The sequence below is a fragment of the Vulpes lagopus genome, chromosome 17, assembly GCF_018345385.1.
Source record: "Vulpes lagopus strain Blue_001 chromosome 17, ASM1834538v1, whole genome shotgun sequence".
In the NCBI taxonomy this organism is placed as follows: Eukaryota; Metazoa; Chordata; class Mammalia; order Carnivora; family Canidae; genus Vulpes; species Vulpes lagopus.
Window position 1 is genome coordinate 29,080,272 of NC_054840.1, and position 20,785 is coordinate 29,101,056.

At 41.9% G+C, this 20,785-nt stretch overlaps 1 protein-coding gene and 1 non-coding gene across 2 annotated transcripts in view; one reads left to right on the plus strand and one right to left on the minus strand.

Annotated features, from left to right (window-relative positions):
* Positions 1-20,785, minus strand: part of USP13 (ubiquitin specific peptidase 13) — a 118,999-nt gene that overhangs the window by 88,615 nt on the left and 9,599 nt on the right. Inside the window, exon 2 of the mRNA XM_041731763.1 lies at positions 5,520-5,645. Within this exon, the coding sequence (XP_041587697.1) occupies positions 5,520-5,645 (126 nt within the window). The remainder of the gene's footprint in view (positions 1-5,519; positions 5,646-20,785) is intronic.
* LOC121477661 lies at positions 10,631-10,811 on the plus strand. Its single transcript, XR_005984327.1, has one exon. It is a non-coding gene; the product is annotated as a small nucleolar RNA SNORA81 (small nucleolar RNA).

The following is a 20,785-nucleotide window of genomic DNA, read 5'->3' on the forward strand; positions in this document are numbered from 1 at the left end:
ATCTTTTCAAGTGGTCACATGTTATGGCAGCATCAAGTCCTTGTTGCTGCTTTAGTTTGTTTCCTTATCAGTCTTGAGTCGTCTTTGCCACATTTTACTATTTGGCATTGAAGGCTGACTCATCTTTGTGATTCTCACATGAAGTTTTTACAGCTTCTACTATAAGTTTATAGTTCACATTTTAGGGATGTGAAAATGATTGAACACTCTAGCTCAAAAACCTGCCTCTCCAAATACTCATGCCAAATTCATGTCACCTCTCTTGGAATCCCCCTCCTCCAAGGTCTCTGAGCTGCTATTCCTCTCCCCAACACATGCCTGCCTTAAAAATGGGATGAAATAAAACCTGTACCAAAGGCATATTTAGCAGTCCTGAAGGCCACCTGCAATCTCTCTACTGAAGTTGATGGCATGCTTCTAATTGTTCCACTGTCTCCTCCATTCCTGCAGGATGGTGGAGGGAGCAAGAAGGAGAGGGGCTGCATGAAGACGTGCTAGAACACGAGGCTCTCCCGGATTTTGCCATTCACACCTTAGACTTGGATTAGATCCACTACCTTTCAGGAAAAACAAAAACAAATAAACCCACTAGGTCTTCCTTCCTCTGAGCCTGCTCAGTTTCCATTAGAAATCAACAGGGTTTGAGAAACAGGAACCCCTTAGTTAGCAAACATGACTGTGCCCATGGGTCAGGCCCTGGGCTGGCAAAGAGGCTGCAAAATGAATGAAGATATGCTTCATCCCTTGAGGAGCCCACCTGCAAAGTAGAAGAGCATATATGCAGACAAAGAGCACAATAGATTCTGATGAGTATTAAGAAATAATGTGGAAAAGGTTGAATCAGAAGGAGGAAATGACAGTTCTGGGGAGGTTGTGGGAAGCACTGGTCAGGTAAGAAGAGCAGCAGGTCTGGCATTTAGCAACTGTTCAGCAAATATTTGTTTGATGGATGGATGAAGGAAGATGGGTGGGTGGATGGATGGATGGATGGATGGATGGATGATGGATAGATGGATATACAGATGATGGACAGACAGATGGATATGCTGACTACATGGAATACAATAGGTATGAGAGGAATGAGGCATCCCAGAGAGAGAAAACAAACAGCATGGACAACAGTATGAAATCATAATGTATTTCAGGAAGAAGTGGTTTGATATGTCTAGAGCACAAAGCTGGTGGAGTAAAAGTAGAGTCAAAAAGGCTAGAGGGGGGACAGCCCCAGTGGCTCAGCGGTTTAGCGCCGCCTTCCGCCCAGGGCATGATCCTGGAGACAGGGGATCGAGTCCCACGTCAGGCTCCCTGCATGGAGCCTGCTTCTCCCTCTGCCTGGGTCTCTGCCTCTCTCTCTCTCTGTCTCTCATGAATAAATAAAATCTTTAAAAAAAAAAAAAAAGGCTAGAGGGGGGTAAAAAAAAGGCTAGAGGGGCCAGATTATGAAAGGCCTTGTAATCACATGCAAAAAAATCTTGGACTTGTTCCTGCAACAAAGGAAGATACCAGAGATTTAAGCCTCAGAGTCCCACAGATCCGCAGATACATGCATTTGAAAATGTCACTCTGGGTGCAGCATGCACACTGGGGGATGGCAGGCAGCAAGTTCGGAAGAGAGGAGATTAGTCCAGAAGCTAAAGCATTAGTTCTTTTAAGGGATGAGCCCTCAGACAAAAACAGCAGAATAGAGAGGACAGGATGGACTTCAGAGCCATTTGAGAGGTCCAGATAACTAGCCATGGAATGAAAGCAGAATCCAAAAGCTTTCCAGGTCTCTAGAATTCAAGACAAAGGATAACTCTAAGAAAGAGAATTATTCACTGAGTCTGGGCACAATGAGCTTGAGGGACTGTGAGGTATTCAAGTAGAAAAAGCCAGGTTAGAGTCAGATGGTCAGATCTTTGGCTCTGGAGAGACATTGATTAGAAAGTCAGTTCAGAGACAATGGTTAAACAAGGAAGCAGACAACACCGATGATGAAAAAAAGCTTCTGGAGAAAGATGATCAAAGGGCACCCGAAGAAGTACGGATATTTAAGGAGTAAGTGAATGAAGAGATGCTAGTGAGACAAAGTCACAAAAGGCAGCCTGAAAAACAGGAGGAAGCCAGGAGAATGGTGCCAAAGAAAGCAGGAGAGGAACAGAGTCAAGAGGAAAATAAGTTCAAATATTCAAAAAGCCAAGTAAAATCAGGGCTGAAACATACCCACCAAGTGTGACAACTCAGCAGTCACTGCATCCCTGGCAGTTTTAGTGGATTAGCGGGAAGACTGACCCAATGGCAATGCTGAACTTCCAGCGAGGTATATTAGAGACGATGAGAACAGGAAAACACGTTTATTAAGGGATGGGATGACCAAAGGAGGACACAAATCACAGGGACAGTCTTGTGGTATGTTTTCTTTAAGGTGGGAGGAAACAGCCAAAAGAGGGAGATGTTGAAAAAAAGGGAGTTAAGGAAAAAGCAAGTTTCCAAGGAGGAAACGGAGCTGTGAGGACAGAGAGAATATAGCTTTCTGCTGCGATGTGGGAACCAGATGCAATGCCTCCCAGGAGGCAAGACAGGAGGTCAGGAAGATGCTGTCCAAGGTTCCTGTTTTCTCAAGTCAAAGTACAGTCAAATCATTTTCTGAGGATGATGAGGGAGGCCTTCGTAGCACTCTGAGGGCTGCATCCAGAGTCTGGAGTGGGAGACGCTTCAGGCTCCAGTGAGTGGGCCTAGCAGAAGGGGGAAGGCCAGGAGTTTGACATGGTTCCAGACCACAGTGGTATGAAGTTGCTCGCCAAGAGCACTCGGAAGCCAGGATGACGCTGAAGGAATAACTAGCTGGAGCTCTGGGAACCGTTAAGGAGGCAAGATGAGGGGATAAGGGTCCCATGAGGGCACTGGTGGCAAGACAATGTTTCAAGTCCTGAGAAGCAGTCTCAACAAACAGGGGAAGTGGCCACCCACAAATTGCAAGGAGGGAGAACAGCAGAATAAAATCAGAATAAATGAGAGCTAAACTGAGAGAAAGTTGTGGTCAGAGAGTGAAATATTTAACTGAAAAGCTCAGATCAGAGCTAACCACACAAGAGTATCAGCATTCTGCGATTTTACCACAATCTTTGTGAGCAAGTTATCTCAAGCCGCTTAGCCTTGGTTTCATTTCCTACTCCCAATGCTATCCTAAAACTTCATCATTTTACACTAAGACATATGTCTTGACAGAGTGGACCTCACAAGAATTGCTAGGTCCCACATAACAGAAGCAGTGAATGTAAATCGTGTACTATCAAACCAACATTAGATTATTTTAAAGCTAATCGTTGAGTTGATGGTTTATCTGACCTCCTGGCCTTTCTTCCTCCTCTTCCTCCTACTCTGCCCACTGTGCAATTGGGAATCTCTCCTTTGTCTGGAACTTAAACAGAGAACATATTAGGTAGGCTAGGCAAACGATCAGATGAACTCCAAATCAGCATTGACTATTTAGAAGTCCAACACAGTCTAAAAACTTTTTGGACTGAAGTGAAAGCTGAATAGTATTGCTAAGTAAAAAAAAAAAATCAATATTTGAAAATGAATAACATCCCCAAACATCAATAACCAATTAAAATACATGAAGAAGTAAAAGTTAACAGTAACAATAGTTACAAAAATTACAAAGTACCTAAAAAATTTTTACAAAATACAAGCTCTTTTATTGACAATTATAAAATAGTATTGAAGGAGACAAAAGAGAACTGAATAAATAGAGAGGTATATTATTTTGAATACTCTTTCAATAAATATTTATGAAGCACATACTATGTGCTTGGACTATCAAGTGCTGAGGACATAGAACTAAAAGAAGACAGGGACAAATAAAAGTCCCTGCCTTCATGAAGCTTACTTGATGCTGTGGATTATAGACTAATCTCCAAATTCAATGTGATTGTGATCAAAATCTCAACAGGATTTTTTAAACTAGGTGAACCGACTCTAAAATCTACATAGAAAAAGGAGTATCTAAATCCAAGGAAGTTCTGGAAAAAGTGCTTGCACTACCAGATATCAAGGCTTGCTGCACCAATGCAGACACAGAAAAATAAGATCAACAGAAAAGAATTGAGAGCCCCAAAATACACCTGAGTATGAATGACAAGTTAAACTATGAAAAAAAGATAGTACTATAAATCATTGAGAAAGACTGCGCCTACTCTAGGAATAGCAGAACAACTGGTTACCAGTAAGGGAAATTTTAAAAAATAGATTTCCATTCTTCATACAAATACAACAATAAATTATAAATGGATTAAAGTCCAAAAATGTTAAAACACACATATGCTCATGCAAACACACATGCACTTCAAAAACAAAAGTATTAAAAGAAATATCATTATGACCTTGAATTGGGAAACAATTTCTTAGATGAGATACAAAAGGTATAATTCATAAAAGTTTAATTAATCTAACATCAGATTCAAAACTTCTGTACACAATAATTCATAAATGAAGGAAAAAGTCAAGACTTTAAGAAAATAGGAAAATCAGAGAAGAGAAAACTAGGATGGCCAATAGACATATATGAAGATGTTTAACCCTTGCAGAAGGAAATGCCAATTATTTTAGATGCCGCTCCACAACCATTTGATTAGGAAAAATTAAAAAATCTGACCAAATGTTGTTGAGGATGTGGGAAAACAGGAATCTATAATCAATGCAGATAGGAGTATAAATTGATGCCACCACACTGGGGGAGAATTTGGCAATACCTAGCCAAAATGAAGATAAGTACTCCCACAAGCAAGCAAAAAAAAAAAAAAAATCAGAACGTTCATCAATAGGACAAGAGAATAACAAATGACAAGGTACTCATTAGAAGGAATGACAAATAATAAAATGAATTAAGTACATTGAGATGCATTGCAACATGAACAGATTTCAAGAACAATATGAAAAGGGGAAGCTCTAAAAAAAAAAAAAAGAAAAGGGGAAGCTCTACACAGAATTACACGTAACAGTAAGATAGTATTTATCTATATCTTTAAAACACATAAAATCCTTCTACATATCATGACTATCCATAAATATTTTTACATAAATAAAATATAATGACTACATAGGAATAAGAATAAATTCGCAGCCATGGTTACTACTGAGGAGGGAAACAAAAGGGACTTGAGCTCTCAGGAGAGGTCTTTCTCTTGCTCAAAAAAAAAAAAATCTGAAGCAAAAATATCCAAATATTTTTTATTTCTGATTTTAGAATTTCTGACATGACTTTGTGTACTTATCTGTATTTTTTACTTAATTTTTCTTCATTCAGTCGACTCATGTCTTGTTAACACTAACTAGAAATTCGGAGGAAAGGAAAAATTAAACTGGGTAAGGTAGGGTGTGGGCAAACATGAACTTCTGCAAACGGTCATGTTTTTGTTTCCTATCATCAAAGGGAATCAGTAGTCACATGGGCAAAGTAAAACTTCCATGTGCTAAGCCACACCACAGCAACCGTAAGGGAAAGCTATCAAGGCCAGTTCTCCCAACGTGTATCTCACCTCTCGCACATGTCTCTTCAGGTGCATGTATACACTCTGTCCAGTTTTTCGAAAATGTCTTTCAACATGTTCCCTTCCAAAGGCCAAAAATGTATTCATGCATACATAGAGTCCACCTTCAGAATTCTAGGAGAAAGAGACAGGTTACAAAATTAGCCAAGAATACCTTGCAAAGTCATTTAGATACTGAAAAAGGGAAGGGAAGGAGGGTGAATGATGAAGACAAGGCCCAGCAAAAGGCCACCTGGCTGTCATAGGCCCTTACGATGACCCTCCAGGGCTCCATTCCACCTACAGTAGCAGCTCCGGCCCCCATCCTGGGTTCCAGGTGCTCCCGGACACGTGCCCACAATCTCCCAGTTGGGGGCAGAGCCTCAGAGGCCCTAGGAAATAAACATGCTTGTCTTGACTCTCCAAAACTGGGGTAAAGGACAATAAAGCAAAAAAGTTTGGCAAGTGATCCAACTACCACCACTGCAATGGTTTATCAATCATTCTTCCTCATGGATCAGTGTAAGTCTCTAGGAAGATAAAGTTCTATATTCTTAAAAAAAAAAAAAAAAAAAAAGTTCTATGTTCTTTTAGCAGGACAGGGCTCTTCAATTCAAACATTTTCTTCCTTGGGTGATACATGCTATTTGATGGTACCCATTACTAAACTATGACAATTTAACAAATCAGTAATAACTTAATGAATAAATAATAAAGGATAGAGTCCTATAATAACCCTCACTACATATTTTTCCATGCCCAATATGGGCCAGGCACTTCTCGTATGTTTTTTCTAATCCCGACAATACGGCAAGCTTACTATCATTGCCATTTTACAGATTAAAAAAAGAACTAAGGATGAGTCACTTGCCCAAGTTCACACAGCTTGGAAGAGTTAAATTAAATCTATTTCTCTTTTTATCCTTCTATGCCACATTTCAAATATTATTTAATTACAGACATACTGGCACAATGAACAGTTAAGGATATTTTTCACATTTTATTTATTTTAAGATTTATTTATTTATTCATTCATTCATTCATGAGAGACCCAGAGAGAGAGGGGCAGAGACACAGGCAGAGAGAGAAGCAGCCTCCCTACAGGGAGTCTGATGCGGACCTCGATCTGAGGACGCTGGATTCACAACCTGGGCCAAAGGGAGATGCTCAACCGACTGAGCCACTCAGGTGCTCCTTGTTCACATTTTAGATGCTTGATTTTCTATCCCATTTTTTTCTCTCATTTTGTTTAATATGCTTCTCTGTAAATTTTACCTATAAAATTAGTCATCCTTGGGGCACCTGGGTGGCTCAGTCAGTTGAGCATCTGACTCCTGATTTTAGCTCAGGTCAGTTCTCCTTAAGATCTTGCCTCGCGGGCAGCCCCGGTGGCGCAGCGGTTTAGCGCCGCCTGCAGCCCAGGGTGTGATCCTGGAGACCCTGGATCCAGTGTTGGGCTCTCTGCATGGAGCTTGCTTCTCCCTCTGCCTGTGTCTCTGCTTCCTCTCTCTCTCTCTCTCTCTCTCTCTCTCTGCATCTCTATGAATACATAAATAAATCTTAAAAAAAAAAGATCTTGCCCCACATTGGGCTCCATACTCGGTGCAGTCTACTTGAGATTCTTTCCCTCTCCTCCTCCCCATCCCCCCTCAAATAAGTAACTAAAGTCTTTAAAATTAGCCATCGTTTCCTCAATGAAAGTGGATTTTAATTAAGCTTTTATCATTCTCACCCCAACAAACAATTTATAAACAGAATTTTTTTTAAATCTATCAGAATTGGGGGATCCCTGGGTGGCGCAGCAGTTTGGCGCCTGCCTTTGACCCAGGGCGCGATCCTGGAGACCCGGATCGAGTCCCGCATCGGGCTCCCGGTGTATGGAGCTTGCTTCTCCCTCTGCCTGTGTCTCTGCCTCTCTGTGTGTGTGTGTGTGACTATCATAAATAGAAAAGAAAAGAAAGAGAAGAGAAGAGAAGAGAAAAGAAGAGAGGAGAGGAGAGGAGAGGAGAGGAGAGGAGAGGAGAGGAGAGGAGAGGAGAGGAGAGGAGAGGAGAAGAGAGAAGAGAAGAGAAAGAAAAGAAAAAAGAAAAGAAAGAAAAGAAAAGAAAAGAAAAGAAAGAAAAGAAGAAAGAAAAGAAAAGAAAAGAAAAGAAAAGAAAAAAGAAAAGAAAAGAAAAGAAAAGAAAAGAAAAGAAAAGAAAAGAAAAGAAAAGAAAAGAAAAGAAAAGAAAAGAAAAGAAAATCTGTCAGAATTGGGACACTGGGGTGGCCCAGTGGGTGAGCGTCTGCCTTTGGCTCAGGTCGTGATCCACGGTCCTGGAATTGAGTCCCCACAGGGAGCCTGGTTCTCCCTCTGCCTGTGTCTCTGCCTCTCTCTCTGTGTCTCTCATAAATAAAGTCTTTAAAAAAAGATCTGTCTGAACTGCCAATAAGCACTTATCAAAATTCCTTACGTTTTAGTAAAGCACACATTCAACATCAAAACAGGCACTGATGCTCACTACAAATATATGAAAAATAATTAAGTTCCAATAACTCAAGATTGTATATTTTTTTAATTTCTAATAAAATCCTCCAACATGGTATCTATGGTTTTATAAACCAGACATAAAGAAGCCTTACCACAATGAGGTTATTACAACAGCATTAGTTCAGATATGTGCCTATTACTGTAGCAAATACATTGCATAAAACAAGAAAAAGAAAAAAACCATAAAGATTACAAAGAAATAGGTAAAATGATCTCAATTTGCTGATAATATTATATAGTCTATAGGGAAAATCCTTAAAAATCTACAAACTACTAACTAGTAACACTAACAAATCTAGCAAGGTCACAGAATACAGATTCATAGGAAAAAATCAATTTCAATTTTCTACTCTGGCAGCAAGCATCTTGCAAATGAAATTTTTAAAACTTGACTATAAAATAGCATCCAGAAAACTCAGTTATTCAGCTTATTCTTCTGGATAACTTTTTCTCTTTGAATGTTAGAAAAGTTTTTCAACTAGAGGCAACATACTATATTCATTTGATCAACAGATTAAATCCTTCTTTCAAAAAAATGTTTTAGGGCAGCCCCGGTGGCGCAGCAGTTTAGTGCCGCCTGCAGCCCGGGGCGTGATCCTGGAGACCCTGGATCGAGTCCCACGTCGGGCTCTCTGCGTGGAGCCTGCTTCTCCCTCTGCCTGTGCCTCTCTCTCTCTCTCTCTCTGTCTCTACTAATAAATAAATTTTTTAAAATGTTTTAAATACACATGCTTTTTGCATAGTTATAACCCTTAAAAAACTTGCATCATTAGGTCAGTTATTCATTAGGCCCATTAAATTGAGCACCATATGTTGTGATTTTAAAAAATAGCATTCCCGTTCTCTTCCAATAAAATGTAATTCAATCAAAAAGACTTTAAACCAGAAGATATGCCAGGGAAAATATAAGATTTGTAGCCAGGGTCCTGAACTGCCATTAATTAGCTCTGTGGCCTAAGGCAGGTAGTCATTCAGTCTCTGAGCTTCAGTGTTTTCCTTCATAAGCATTGCTGCACAATAATTCCCACCTCACAGGGTTGTGTTAAGTTCAAAGAGGGTGAGATACATTCTGTGCTGTAAAGCATTATGCAAACAATAGCAATTATTTATTATGAGCTACAGTTCTATGTACTACATGTATGTTCCGTTATCTCAATTATTTTATAATTGAGGGAAATAAGCAGAAGGAGGAAAACAATCAGTCTGACAGCCACACAGGCTAGGGGCAACAAATATTAATCTATCAGAAAAATATATTAAGCAACTAGTGAGAGAATCAAGAAATAACCAAGTGGAAGAAGAAAACTGTTCAAGTATAGCATTTTTCTGGAGAAAAATATAATATAATGCAAGAGTTTATAAAGTAATCCCTAAAATAATTGTAAAGTCTTTGCTAATTTCCTTGCCAAGAGTTTCTGGCTTATTAGGAAATTTGATAAAAATTTAATATACCCCAAGCATTCATTCTCAATTTCTGGAGTCACCTGATACTGTCACAAAGTCCATAATCTGAGAGGAAAATGCTTTATTTTATTTTATTTAAATCCTTTTGGCATCAAAGATCATCATTTTGTCTTCAGATACAAGCCTGGCCTGTGACTGACCTATGTGTATCACCCCCACACTGCCTCCCTTGGCTCTCAGGTCTTTTTTTTTTCTTTTTCTTTTTTTTTTTTAAGATTTTTTTTTTAATTTTTATTTATTTATGATAGTCACACGGAGAGAGAGGCAGAGACACAGGCAGAGGGAGAAGCAGGCTCCATGCACCCGGAGCCCGACGTGGGATTCGATCCCGGGTCTCCAGGATCACGCCCTGGGGCAAAGGCAGGCGCTAAACCGCTGCGCCACCCAGGGATCCCTTTCTTTTTTTTTTTTTTTAAGATTTTATTTATTTATTCATGAGAGACACAGAGAGAGAGAGAGGCAGAGACACAGGCAGAGGGAGAAGCAGGCTCCATGCGGGGAGCCCACATGGGACTAGATCCCGGGCCTCCAGGATCACGCCCTGGGCTGAGGGCAGCGCTAAACCGCTGGGCCACTGGGGCTGCCCGCAAAATGCTTTAGCACTCAAAGGCAAATGGCCTCACTAGGGAAGGATTCTATTACAAACATCCTCGGGTCTCTTCCATCCTACACATGGCTGGCCTCTGAAGCAGCGGCTCTGAGATGAGGGCACTGCCCACAGGACTTGCCAGCCGTACCAAAACTTCAGGACACTGAGACACAAATCCCTTTAAAAGCTACCCCATATAGAACAAGCACACACTTCAGTCTAACGACCCATGCCTTCTTCCCTCTTGCCTTAGTAATGTCTAAATATTGGTCCTATAAAACTTTCTTTCAAAGGCAGTACTCCATGCATGTGCTCTGAACAGCTTCTTTCACTCATGAGGACAAGTCTATGCTGACAAGTCTATCTCTCCTGATTCTTTTTTTTGACAGCCTGGGATCAGAGCCAAGCTCTTAGTTTAGAACCCTCAACCTCATGCTCTCGTTAACCAGCCACATTCCCACTAAGACTACTGTTCTGGAAAATCTGTAAAACCCTTGCCATCCTGTGGCCAAAAGGGCAGCCACGAAATGGGGCAGGACCTTCTTTTAGATAAGCATTGCGCTAAAATCGCAGAAACCAGGATCATACCTTGGTTTCTGTAATGATGCTAGCAGAGTAACATAAGAAGAAAAGTAACTGCATTAGAGTCTAAAGACTGGGGTGAACCTCTCTCTCTTAGTGTCCAGTGTCCTTTGTCTTAAGGCATGATGCACTATGTCTTTAGAAAAAAATTAAAATAGGGATTTTCTGGGATCCCTGGGCGGCGCAGCGGTTTGGCGCCTGCCTTTGGCGCAGGGCGCGATCCTGGAGACCCGGGCTCGAATCCCACGTCGGGCTCCCGGTGCATGGAGCCTGCTTCTCCCTCTGCCTGTGTCTCTGCCTCTCTCCTTCTCTCTCTGTGACTATCATAAATAAATTTAAAAAAGAAAAAAATAAAATAGGGATTATCTGAGTGGCTCAGTCGGTTGAGAATCAGACACTTGACTTCAGCTCAGGTCATGATGGCACACACGGTCATGAGATCAAGCCCCACTCAAGCTCCAAATTCAGCTCAGAGTCTGCCTGAGATTCTCTCTCTCCCTCTCCCTCTGCCCCTCCCCCACTCCCATCTCTCTCACTTGCTCTCCCTTTCTAAAAATAATTTTTAAAATTTCAAGAAAGAAATAATGCAGGTTAGAAAACTACCAATTGACAGTGAAATACAACACAAAGAATAAGAGGGAAGAATATAAAATAATGTTTTTCTCAGGTGATAGAGTCTACCTTCAGAATTCTAGGAGAAAGAGGTTACAAAATTAGCTGAGAATAATTTCGACTAATTATTTGTAAAAGCACTCTTTTTCAAATTACGACAGGTCACAAATGAAATCCAAATATATCACAGTTATTTTTTTTAAATAAATAGTAGCCTACACATGAAGATTCCAAAAATATATTCATTGTATGGTAACTGCTTGATATATGGCAAACCACAAGAAACACAAAAATGGGGAGAAATCACTAATAAAAGTTACTGGGACAGTTAGGCATCAGTATATAATAAAATTAATCTGATCTATATCTTATACCAAACCCCGGAATAAGATGTTTAGAGAGTTCTAAGAGATAAGCATCTAAAAAACTAGAAAAGAGTAGAATAGCATATTTATCTCACTTAGGAAGGGGAAAATAATTTCTGGCCAAGAAAAGATAAAATGGAGAGATGGTGTGGTTAGGTATAAAAATGTAAACACTGATGAACAAGTTTTACACCACAAAACATAATAAAACAAATAGAAAACCAGTCACAACAGAACGAGGAATGATGTAAAGTACAATGAAGAAAAGTTTATATCCAAACTATGTAAAAAGTGATAAAATTACAGGATGTCAACATTCAGGTTCAACTTGGTAAGTTCTTCTTTTAAGATCATTTAGTTTTAATTGTGAGAAAATATTAAAATCAAACATCACCTTCTCCCTAAAACTATCTCAAGGCAAGTATATGTCTACTAAACTGCCAGAAGTATTAAAATTACCAAGCCTGAAGCCACAGAGAAAACCTATATGTGTACTCTCACAATATAAATTGGTTCCATCTTTCTAGAGATCAATAGAACTATGACCCTTTGACACAATATTTCTCCTTTGGGTAAAGACTGCGGGAATCCAACAGAAAGAGGGGGGAAAAAGCCTAATTTGCACAAAAATATTCAAAAATGCACTATTTATAATAGGAAAAAGAGCTCCCAAAACAGAAGAGCTAAGGACCTGTGGCATACAAACACAACAAAATACAGTAATATTCTTTTTCTTTTTTTCTCTTTTTTCAAGACTATTTTTAAAATTCAGTTAGTTCACATATGGCATAGTATTAGTTTCAGGAGTAGAATTTAGTGAATTATCAGTTGCATATAACAGTGCTCATTACATCACATGCCCTCTTTAAATGCCCATCACCCGGGTTACCCCATCCCCTCACCCTCCTTCCCTCCAGCAACCCTCAGTTTGTTTCCTATATTTAAGGGTCTCTTACATGGTTTGCCTCTCCCTGTCTTTATCTTATTTCTTCTTCCCTTCTCCTATGTTCATCTGTTTTATTTCTTAAATTCCACATACGAGTGAAATCATGTAATATTTGTCTTTCTCTGACTTATTTTGCTTAGCATACCAAGTTCCTTCCATGTCATTGCAAATGCCAATATTTCATTCTTTTTGATGGCTGAGTAAATATCACGATTATGTATTATATATGTATATAAAAACGTAAGTATAGAATTGTATATAGTATGCACTAAAAATAATGTTCATAAAAAAAAAAAAAACATGCTGATGACAAAGAGGAAAGAGAAGAGAAGAAAGTCTGATCATGACCAAGACCTGAAATGAAGCTGGAATGTGATCAATGGTTTTATATTTAAGTTCTTGACCTTGGGTCTCACAGCCTTACCTCCCATTATCTTCATGCTTGGTCCAAAGAAGTGTTTGTCAAACTACTATCATGAAGGATTAGATTGTTCTGTGTTGTGTTCCATTTTGTTTTTGTTCATTAAGGAAACACACATGACTCCACTGCGACCAGTCACTGGCTCCAGTTAAATGTGAACTTACTCCCACATGTTAAGTCCCTCAAAACCCAAACAGGTCTACATGCTGTTCAAACAAACTAATCTACTGCTTACACACTTGGATGTGGCTACAATGTCAAGTTGCTATGGAAATTTCTAAACGCTTACTCTCAATGTTTGTACTTCTCTCTTGGCACCAGTCAGCTGACCACACTTGAGTAGCACTAGCCTAGAGCTGGTGGTTGCCATGTCCATACCCCATTCTTAGAACTACCCAGGACCAGGCAGTTCTAAGAAAGTCTCATGGTCAAGAAAGTATCACTTCAAGGATCTTCAGAGACATCAGGTCAGGCCTCAAGCCTTCTGAGTAGCCCACATCAAAACCAGCTACATACATCATTACCTTCACGACTGAGCAAGCTCCCCAGATTCCAACCCTGTCCACTTGTCCACCTGCCAGCCTGTGCCCATGACCAATACCCGTATCTCCTGACTCATCACCTTGGGCTGCTGGTCCTTAATCCCAAATCCACTTTTATACCATGACTGTTAGCATCTCATTTGCTGATTAGCTGTGAAAACTCATGCTTCCTTCATTTGAGGCCACCACATTCAGACACTGAATCACACATTTGCTCCCTGAGGGCAGGGAAATCATGTCATGAGCATTACTAAATTCCAGCAACACTACCTGGTACAGAGCCAAACTGAAGACACTTTTACAGACCGAGTGGCAGAGTTTGTGTAGTTACTTGCCATTCAGTAACACAGGACCTGATCTTCGGTGCCCTGCTGATCTGGATTTAAAACACTCCACAGGGCAGCCCCAGTGGCCCAGCGGTCTAGCACTGCCTTCAGCCTGGGGTGTGATCCTGGAGACCCGGGATCAAGACCCACATCAGGCTCCCTGCATGGAGGCTACTTCTCCCTCTGCCTGTGTCTCTGCCTCTCTCTCTCTTTGTGTCTCTCATAAATACATAAATAAAATATTTTTTAAAATAAAAATAAAACACTCCATAGCACAGATTCCATTTCAAGGCTCTGACAAAACTAAACAATGAGTATCATCAAGAGAAAACTGATGGCCATGCATAGAAAAACAGCCTCCAGCATGTGCAGGAACACTAGCTTTTCAGGTTTGTTCAACTAAAGTCAGGGTCTCAGCAGCTTGGACACTTGAACCTTGTGACCCCAGTTCCCCTACTTTCTGTAACCAAGCCAGGCTCACTGGTTCTTCTGGACAGTGGTTGCCACATCCACACCCCATCCCACCTTAGACCCTATCTGGCCAGCATGCACTATCTTCCAGAGGCCACCCAGGCCAGAATGGCCAGCATGCACTTCTCAGCATGTTCTTAGCTAAGTAAGATTCTAATTATCATTTTCGTGATGCCCTAAACAGAAACTTGACAAACTTGGAAACCTGAAATCACAAGGAAGACAAGAAATACCACTCTGGGCTTCTCTAACGCTCTATAATGGTCCCCAAGACAATTTCTCCCACCTCACAATCAAGCCACGAGAGAGGAGCAGCATTAGAAGCCCATGCATTGCTTAACCCCACTCTTCAAAGCATTTCTATATAAATATGATATACACATAGCTGTGCATTTATTACTTTACGTTGTATTTCCTACATAGTACTGAGAAGTAACATCAAAGACAAAGCCACCTTTTTTTTTATACTGCTGCCTTTTAAAAGAATATTGAAACTGAGGCGAATATAAAGGTCAAGGTTACATGTTTTCAGAATAGCAAGTGAACAGTCATTTTAAATAAAAATACACCACATTGTCAATCAGTAGGTGTTCAGAGAACTTTGTTTACGATGGTGTGTTCTTGGAGACTGGCCTCCGCTGGAAGACAGGAAGGCAGAGCGAGCATGTGTGAGCAGTGCACTCAGGAAACAGAGTCGCTGCGTAACACTTGTTTTTATAACCACAGAACAGTGTGGAAAACAAGTGGTCATTGCCGCAAAGAGAAACATGATGTAGGTAGATGGAGTCACAACAAATCCACGTCCAGAACAAATTACATACTAACACCCAGGAAGACTGTGACTCACATACTCATGCAAAAGTGAGAGGAAAGGGACAAGAACACAGTATTTTCTAGAACACTGAGTTTTAAAAAAAGGGAAAAAAAAGAAATTAACTGAATTAGCTACTTGTAACAGCGAAAGGAAATCACCTGAATGCACAAGAACAGATTTCTTTACTAATTTATGGTACATCCATGAACTATAACACTCTCCAGCCATTTAAAATGTATTTGTAATGAGTATTTACTGATAGGAAAAGCTCTACATGGTATTTTTGAGTAAAAAAAGCAGGTAACAAAACAGCGCATATGACATTACAATATACACAATATGCATGCCCTGCACAGCCTGTGATGTCATGAGACATAATGTGGGACCGTTTTCTTCACGTTGTCTTTTATATTTTCTAATTTTCCTTCAGGAATATTGATTCATTTTTGAATAGTAAAAACCAGTAAAATTTTTCTTAATTAAATGCGTTTAGAACCAATTGTATGTATACATAACAGAACAAGCAATTGTTCAAAAGTTCCTTTCTCTTAACCCAAGCTTTCCTTAGGCTTTCGCAACCAACTCCATAGCTCTAAGGGGCTGGATATGCTTGATACCCACAGTAAAAGTGTGATCTGAAATAACTAAGATTATATCAAAATGTGTCACTCGGGAAATTTGGGAACACACAAATAAAAGAGGGGATAAAGAGTGTCATCTCGGGGAGACAGAGGAGAACGTGATGACAAGAGAGAATGTAACAAAGCAAAGTCACTGTACCCCAGCCCGGGTAGATGCCATCCGTGGAGCAAGGGGATTGAGAGATCGTCCATGTGGAGTAGGAAAAAGCTACGAAAGAGAAAGAGGCTGTGATGTCTTCTCTGGCGTTAGAGAAGTTGGTGGGGTGTGGGGCAGGAGGAGTTTAGTCAGCAGAGAGAGAGAAAGACAAGCACCATTGGTGCTGTCATGACATCCACATCCTGCTACAAGATCACTTGGACTACCGAGGGGAACTATAGGGCGGGGGTCAAGAGAACACATGGTCACAAATCTATTACGCAGTCGAGACCCACGCTACCACTGGCCACATATGAATACTTAGCTCTAAATTAATTTAAATTAGGTTAAAAGTTTGGTTTCTCAAACACAATGGCCACATTGCAAGTACTTAATAGCCGCACATGTGGCTACAGGTTACCATATTGGACAGTGCAGATGCAGAACAATTCCATCACCACTGAAAGTTCTTTTTAGATACCCCTTGTCTAGGGATGCCTGGGTGGCTCAGTGGTTAAGTGTCTGCCTTCGGCTCTGGTCATGATCCCAGGGTCCTGTGATCCAGTCCCGCTTCGGGCTCTCTGCATGGAGCCTGCTTCTCTTCCCTTTGCCTATGTCTCTGCCTCTCTCTCTATGTCTCTTATGAATAAATAAATAAAATCTTTAAAAAAAAAAGACACCCCTTGTCTAAACGGGGCAGGATGGTGGCTCAGCCTAGGGGATGTGGCAGGAAGTCAGGGAAGGGAACTCATAGCAGGGATGGAGAAACTTTAGCAGATGTAGGTTATAATTTTAGGATAGAGCCCCTGAGCAAAGAAAATGGATTAGATGTAGGAGTGTGTGGAAAAAGGGCAGAATCAAGGACAACTCCTGTTTTAACTCATTAGACTCGTAAGATTACCCACCTCTCTCTGCTCAACTCTTGCATTCATCAAGCAACCACCTGCCATTAACTCTACCTCTCAGGTACTTCCACAACTGAATGGCAGGTATAAATATTCCAATGACCAGACCACAGATCCCAAGTACATTCTGGCTTCTAGAGCAAAACAGACAAGAGTTTTTAAATGCAAAAATTAAGTAGAGGCAGATGGGAAGCAAGGGCGCAATAAGAAAGTAAAACAAGGCTCCAGATCAAGGGCAGCAAGCATGCAATCCTCAGAAAGGGGAAATATGATGAGGGAAAAGCAAAAAAAAAAAAGGCTGGACAGCAAGGAAACACTCAAACAGCTCGCCAGCGGAACAAAACTTCCGGAATACAATATTCACAAAATCCAAAAACCTTGCTTCCAACAGCAAATCCACTGAAATAAAATTGTCCATCTAAACTAAGTAGAAAAACCAAATGCACATAATCCCAAGAGAGAGTGCAGGCTTCCCCGCTAAGCATCAATAAATCATGCTCGTGGCCATGAAGTGTTAAGAAAAAATAGAAATGTTGAGGCAGTAATGATTCTCCCAGTTTGCTCCAACTTTGCCATTCCCTCTCTGCAGAGGGCTCCCAGGTATGCCTCAGAGCTGCTGCACAGCCAGCTCAGACAGCTAACGGCGGCACTGTCCAAACGGCCACATTTTGACACGCTATAAATTTACTGTTCCACCCATCCGTCATTTATGACCTTTTTTTCCTAAGGATAAAACCACATCCTTGCTCTGGGTATTTGGAGCAATGAGGATGCTGTTCACCCAAACAGCTAGGGAAGGGTTTGGGTGAGGCAGGAGGAGCAGCTACTATACTGTTCAGAGGACAAATGAGCACAAAGAAAACCGTTGAGGGAGCACTAGGGCGAGCTCCTTCTGCAGTGCCAAACTGCAGCTACAATCCACGGAAGGAGCTCCCCACTTACATAGAAAAAGAGAAAAATGTGAAACCACCTTAGTCAAAGGTAAAAACTTTTTATAGTCATTTCTTCTCATTTTGAAAAAGAGCTGGCTGGGCAGCCCGGGTGGCTCAGTGGTTTAGTGCCGCCTTCGGCCCAGGGCATGATCCTGGAGGCCCGGGATCTAGTCCCACGTCGGGCTCCCTGCATGGAGCCTGCTTCTCCCTCTGCCTATGTCTCTGCCTCCCTCTCTCTCTCTCTCTCTCTCTCTCTCTCTCTGTGTCCCTCATAAATAAATGAAAGCTTAAAAAAAAATTTAAATAAAGCAGAAAACGAGCTGGTTTTCTTCAGGATGCATTTCCCCTGGCAAACTATATTAAACATGAGGATTAGGTTTCCAGGCTAACCCATAAAAGCCCATTAAGTACGAGTTGGATTTGACTCTGAATAATAGCCCTGAACAGAGATCCCCCCAAGGGGGCCAGCAAACACTCACACCCAAGGCTTCTGCTGCAGGGCGGAGCCTCATGCAGAATTACCAAGTACAGGATGTCTCCCCTTGGCAGCCCCAAGACACTATAAACCCCATTTCACCTACCCCTCAAAAGGATCCTTCCCATTAAATCCCACTACAAAAAAAATATAAAAATAAAAAGAAATAAATCCCACTACAGAGGTGGATGGCATTAAGTGGGTTTAATGGGAAGCCATGATTTTAACAACCCCACAAGGTAGGTACTATGGAGGGAAAAACCAACGCTCAGAGACATTCAGTGGAATTCCAACACCTGCTTAAGTCATACTGCTACTAAGCAGTGATGCGGGGGTGTGCGCGGGGGTGCTCCTGGGGGTGTTCCCTCCCAGAACCCAGGCCAGTCTGGCCCTCCGCATGCTGCCCCGTGCAACTGAGAAGCAGATGTTGTTTTGGTGGCAGGAGCTAGGTGGGCAGCTGTTGGCAAGCACACGCCATCCCGGGGAATGGGCCAAAGCGCAGTTTCCTCCTTTTTTACTAAGGCTGTTTCATTCCAGGAAAGCAGGAGGACAGGAAAAGGAGGCTCGCCACACAGGTAAGGAGCTGGCGCCAGGTGCTCTGCCAAGGTTTCCCGAAGGGGAGGAGAGAGGCTTTGGCAGGACCCGCCAGCTCCACTTCCCAAGTTGGAAGGGCAGCTGGAGCCCCCAGAGGTGGCTGCTCCATGGTGACAGCTCCCCGACCAAACGCTGGCAGGTCCCCAAGGTGCTGGGCCCCCAAAGTGCTGGGCCTCCAAGGTGCTGGGCCCCTGGACGCTGGTGAAGCAGCCACAGGGTTTGGCAGCCCCCTCACCGACGTGTGGGCCCCAGGAGACAGGGCCTACCTGCCGGGGCTGCTTCCACACCTTCAGGCTGGACACGGGCAGAACCTCTCCAAATGGTGCCTCCAGAGGGGCAATTCAGCAGCTGTACCTACAGGATTCAATGTGTGAGCCACTCTCACCCTCACGCCTTGCGGCGCCTCTCTCCTCCTGGCTGCTCCCTCCACCGATCCCACTAACACACCACCAAGCCTATTTCTAAGAAGTGCTGGGGACAGAGACCTCATGTCCAGCTCACAGCTTTCAGCAACACCCAAAGAATTAACCAGGACCCAAAAAGCAATACTTGGTTTGATTAGGAGAAAGTTTTCATAATTGTGACTCATAAGAGCCACCAGCTTCTGGGCCGATCTCGCCCATGCGGTCAGTATGGGGCAGGATTTACTCTAGGAGTGATTGTATTTCATAAAACAGTAAAGGCTGCGTGTAAGCCATCTATGACTATTTGTGCAACACGATTATCTTTTCAAATTTCTAATTCCGGGATGCCTGGGTGGATCAGTGGTTGAGCATCTCCCTTTGGCTCAGGGCGTGATCCAGGGTCCCGGGATCGAGTCCCACATCGGGCTCCCTGAATGGAGCCTGCTTCTCCCTCTGCCTATGTCTCTGCCTCTCTGTGTGTCTCTCATGAATAAATAAATAAAATCTTAAAAGAAAAATTCTAATTCCTGGAGGAAATGCCGCCCAGACCCCTGTCTGGGTTTCCCTACGATGCACTCACCCACCTGATTCGACCACCCCACCCTCCTTTATGCCCCTGATACACTCCATCTGCCACATTACACACTGAGCTCCTCCCACTCCTCCATCCGCTGCACACTCTGCATAGACTGAGCTGCACGGCATCTTTCATCAAAATGTCTACTGGGTTTATTCCCACCACTTCCCCAGCTCTAGCCCCACTGTCATCACCCTCATGAAAGCACCCCTCTCACAATACCACAAGAGCCCCAGCCCAATTCCTACTGGAGTTCTCTCTACCTCCCAACCTTAGTCCTCTTTCTGCTTCCAGGACAACCACCCAAATAACTGCTGTCCTCACGCTGTTCCCTTGCTCCTGACCAGCCAGCCCATCGGCCTAACCTTACCAAGGCCGACATCTATAGCCCACAGAGGAGTTAGCCTTGCTTCCCAGTTGCCCAAGTAAATTCTCTCTTCCTCACATACATCCTAAGCTTGGTCTCACCTCCACACCTCTGTCCCTTCCTCCCCTAAAACGCCACTTTTCCGATCCCATCCAGGGACCCAGACCAGTAACTTTTCTAGGTTTTATTGATTATTCCTATCTGAAACCTCCATTCATACCCTGTAAGTGCCACACTGTTTAAAATGTAATACTCTAAAAAAAATTAAATAAATAAATAAATAAATAGATATATAAATAGATAGATAAATAAATAAATAAATAAATAAACAAATAAATAAAATGTAATACTCTATAAGTGCTTCAGTCTCACCTCATGATACATCAGGGCTAAGTCCCATACCAGTCTTTGAACTAGTCCCTGAATAAGCTACGTAACCTCTCTGACTCTGTTTCCTCTTCTGTAAAATAAGGCAACAAGAGTAATTATAATTTACAAGCCAATTACTATTGTAATTAAATGAGATGGTGTATATAGAGGTACCTGGTATCATGTTTGACTCCTAACAGACACTCAAAATTG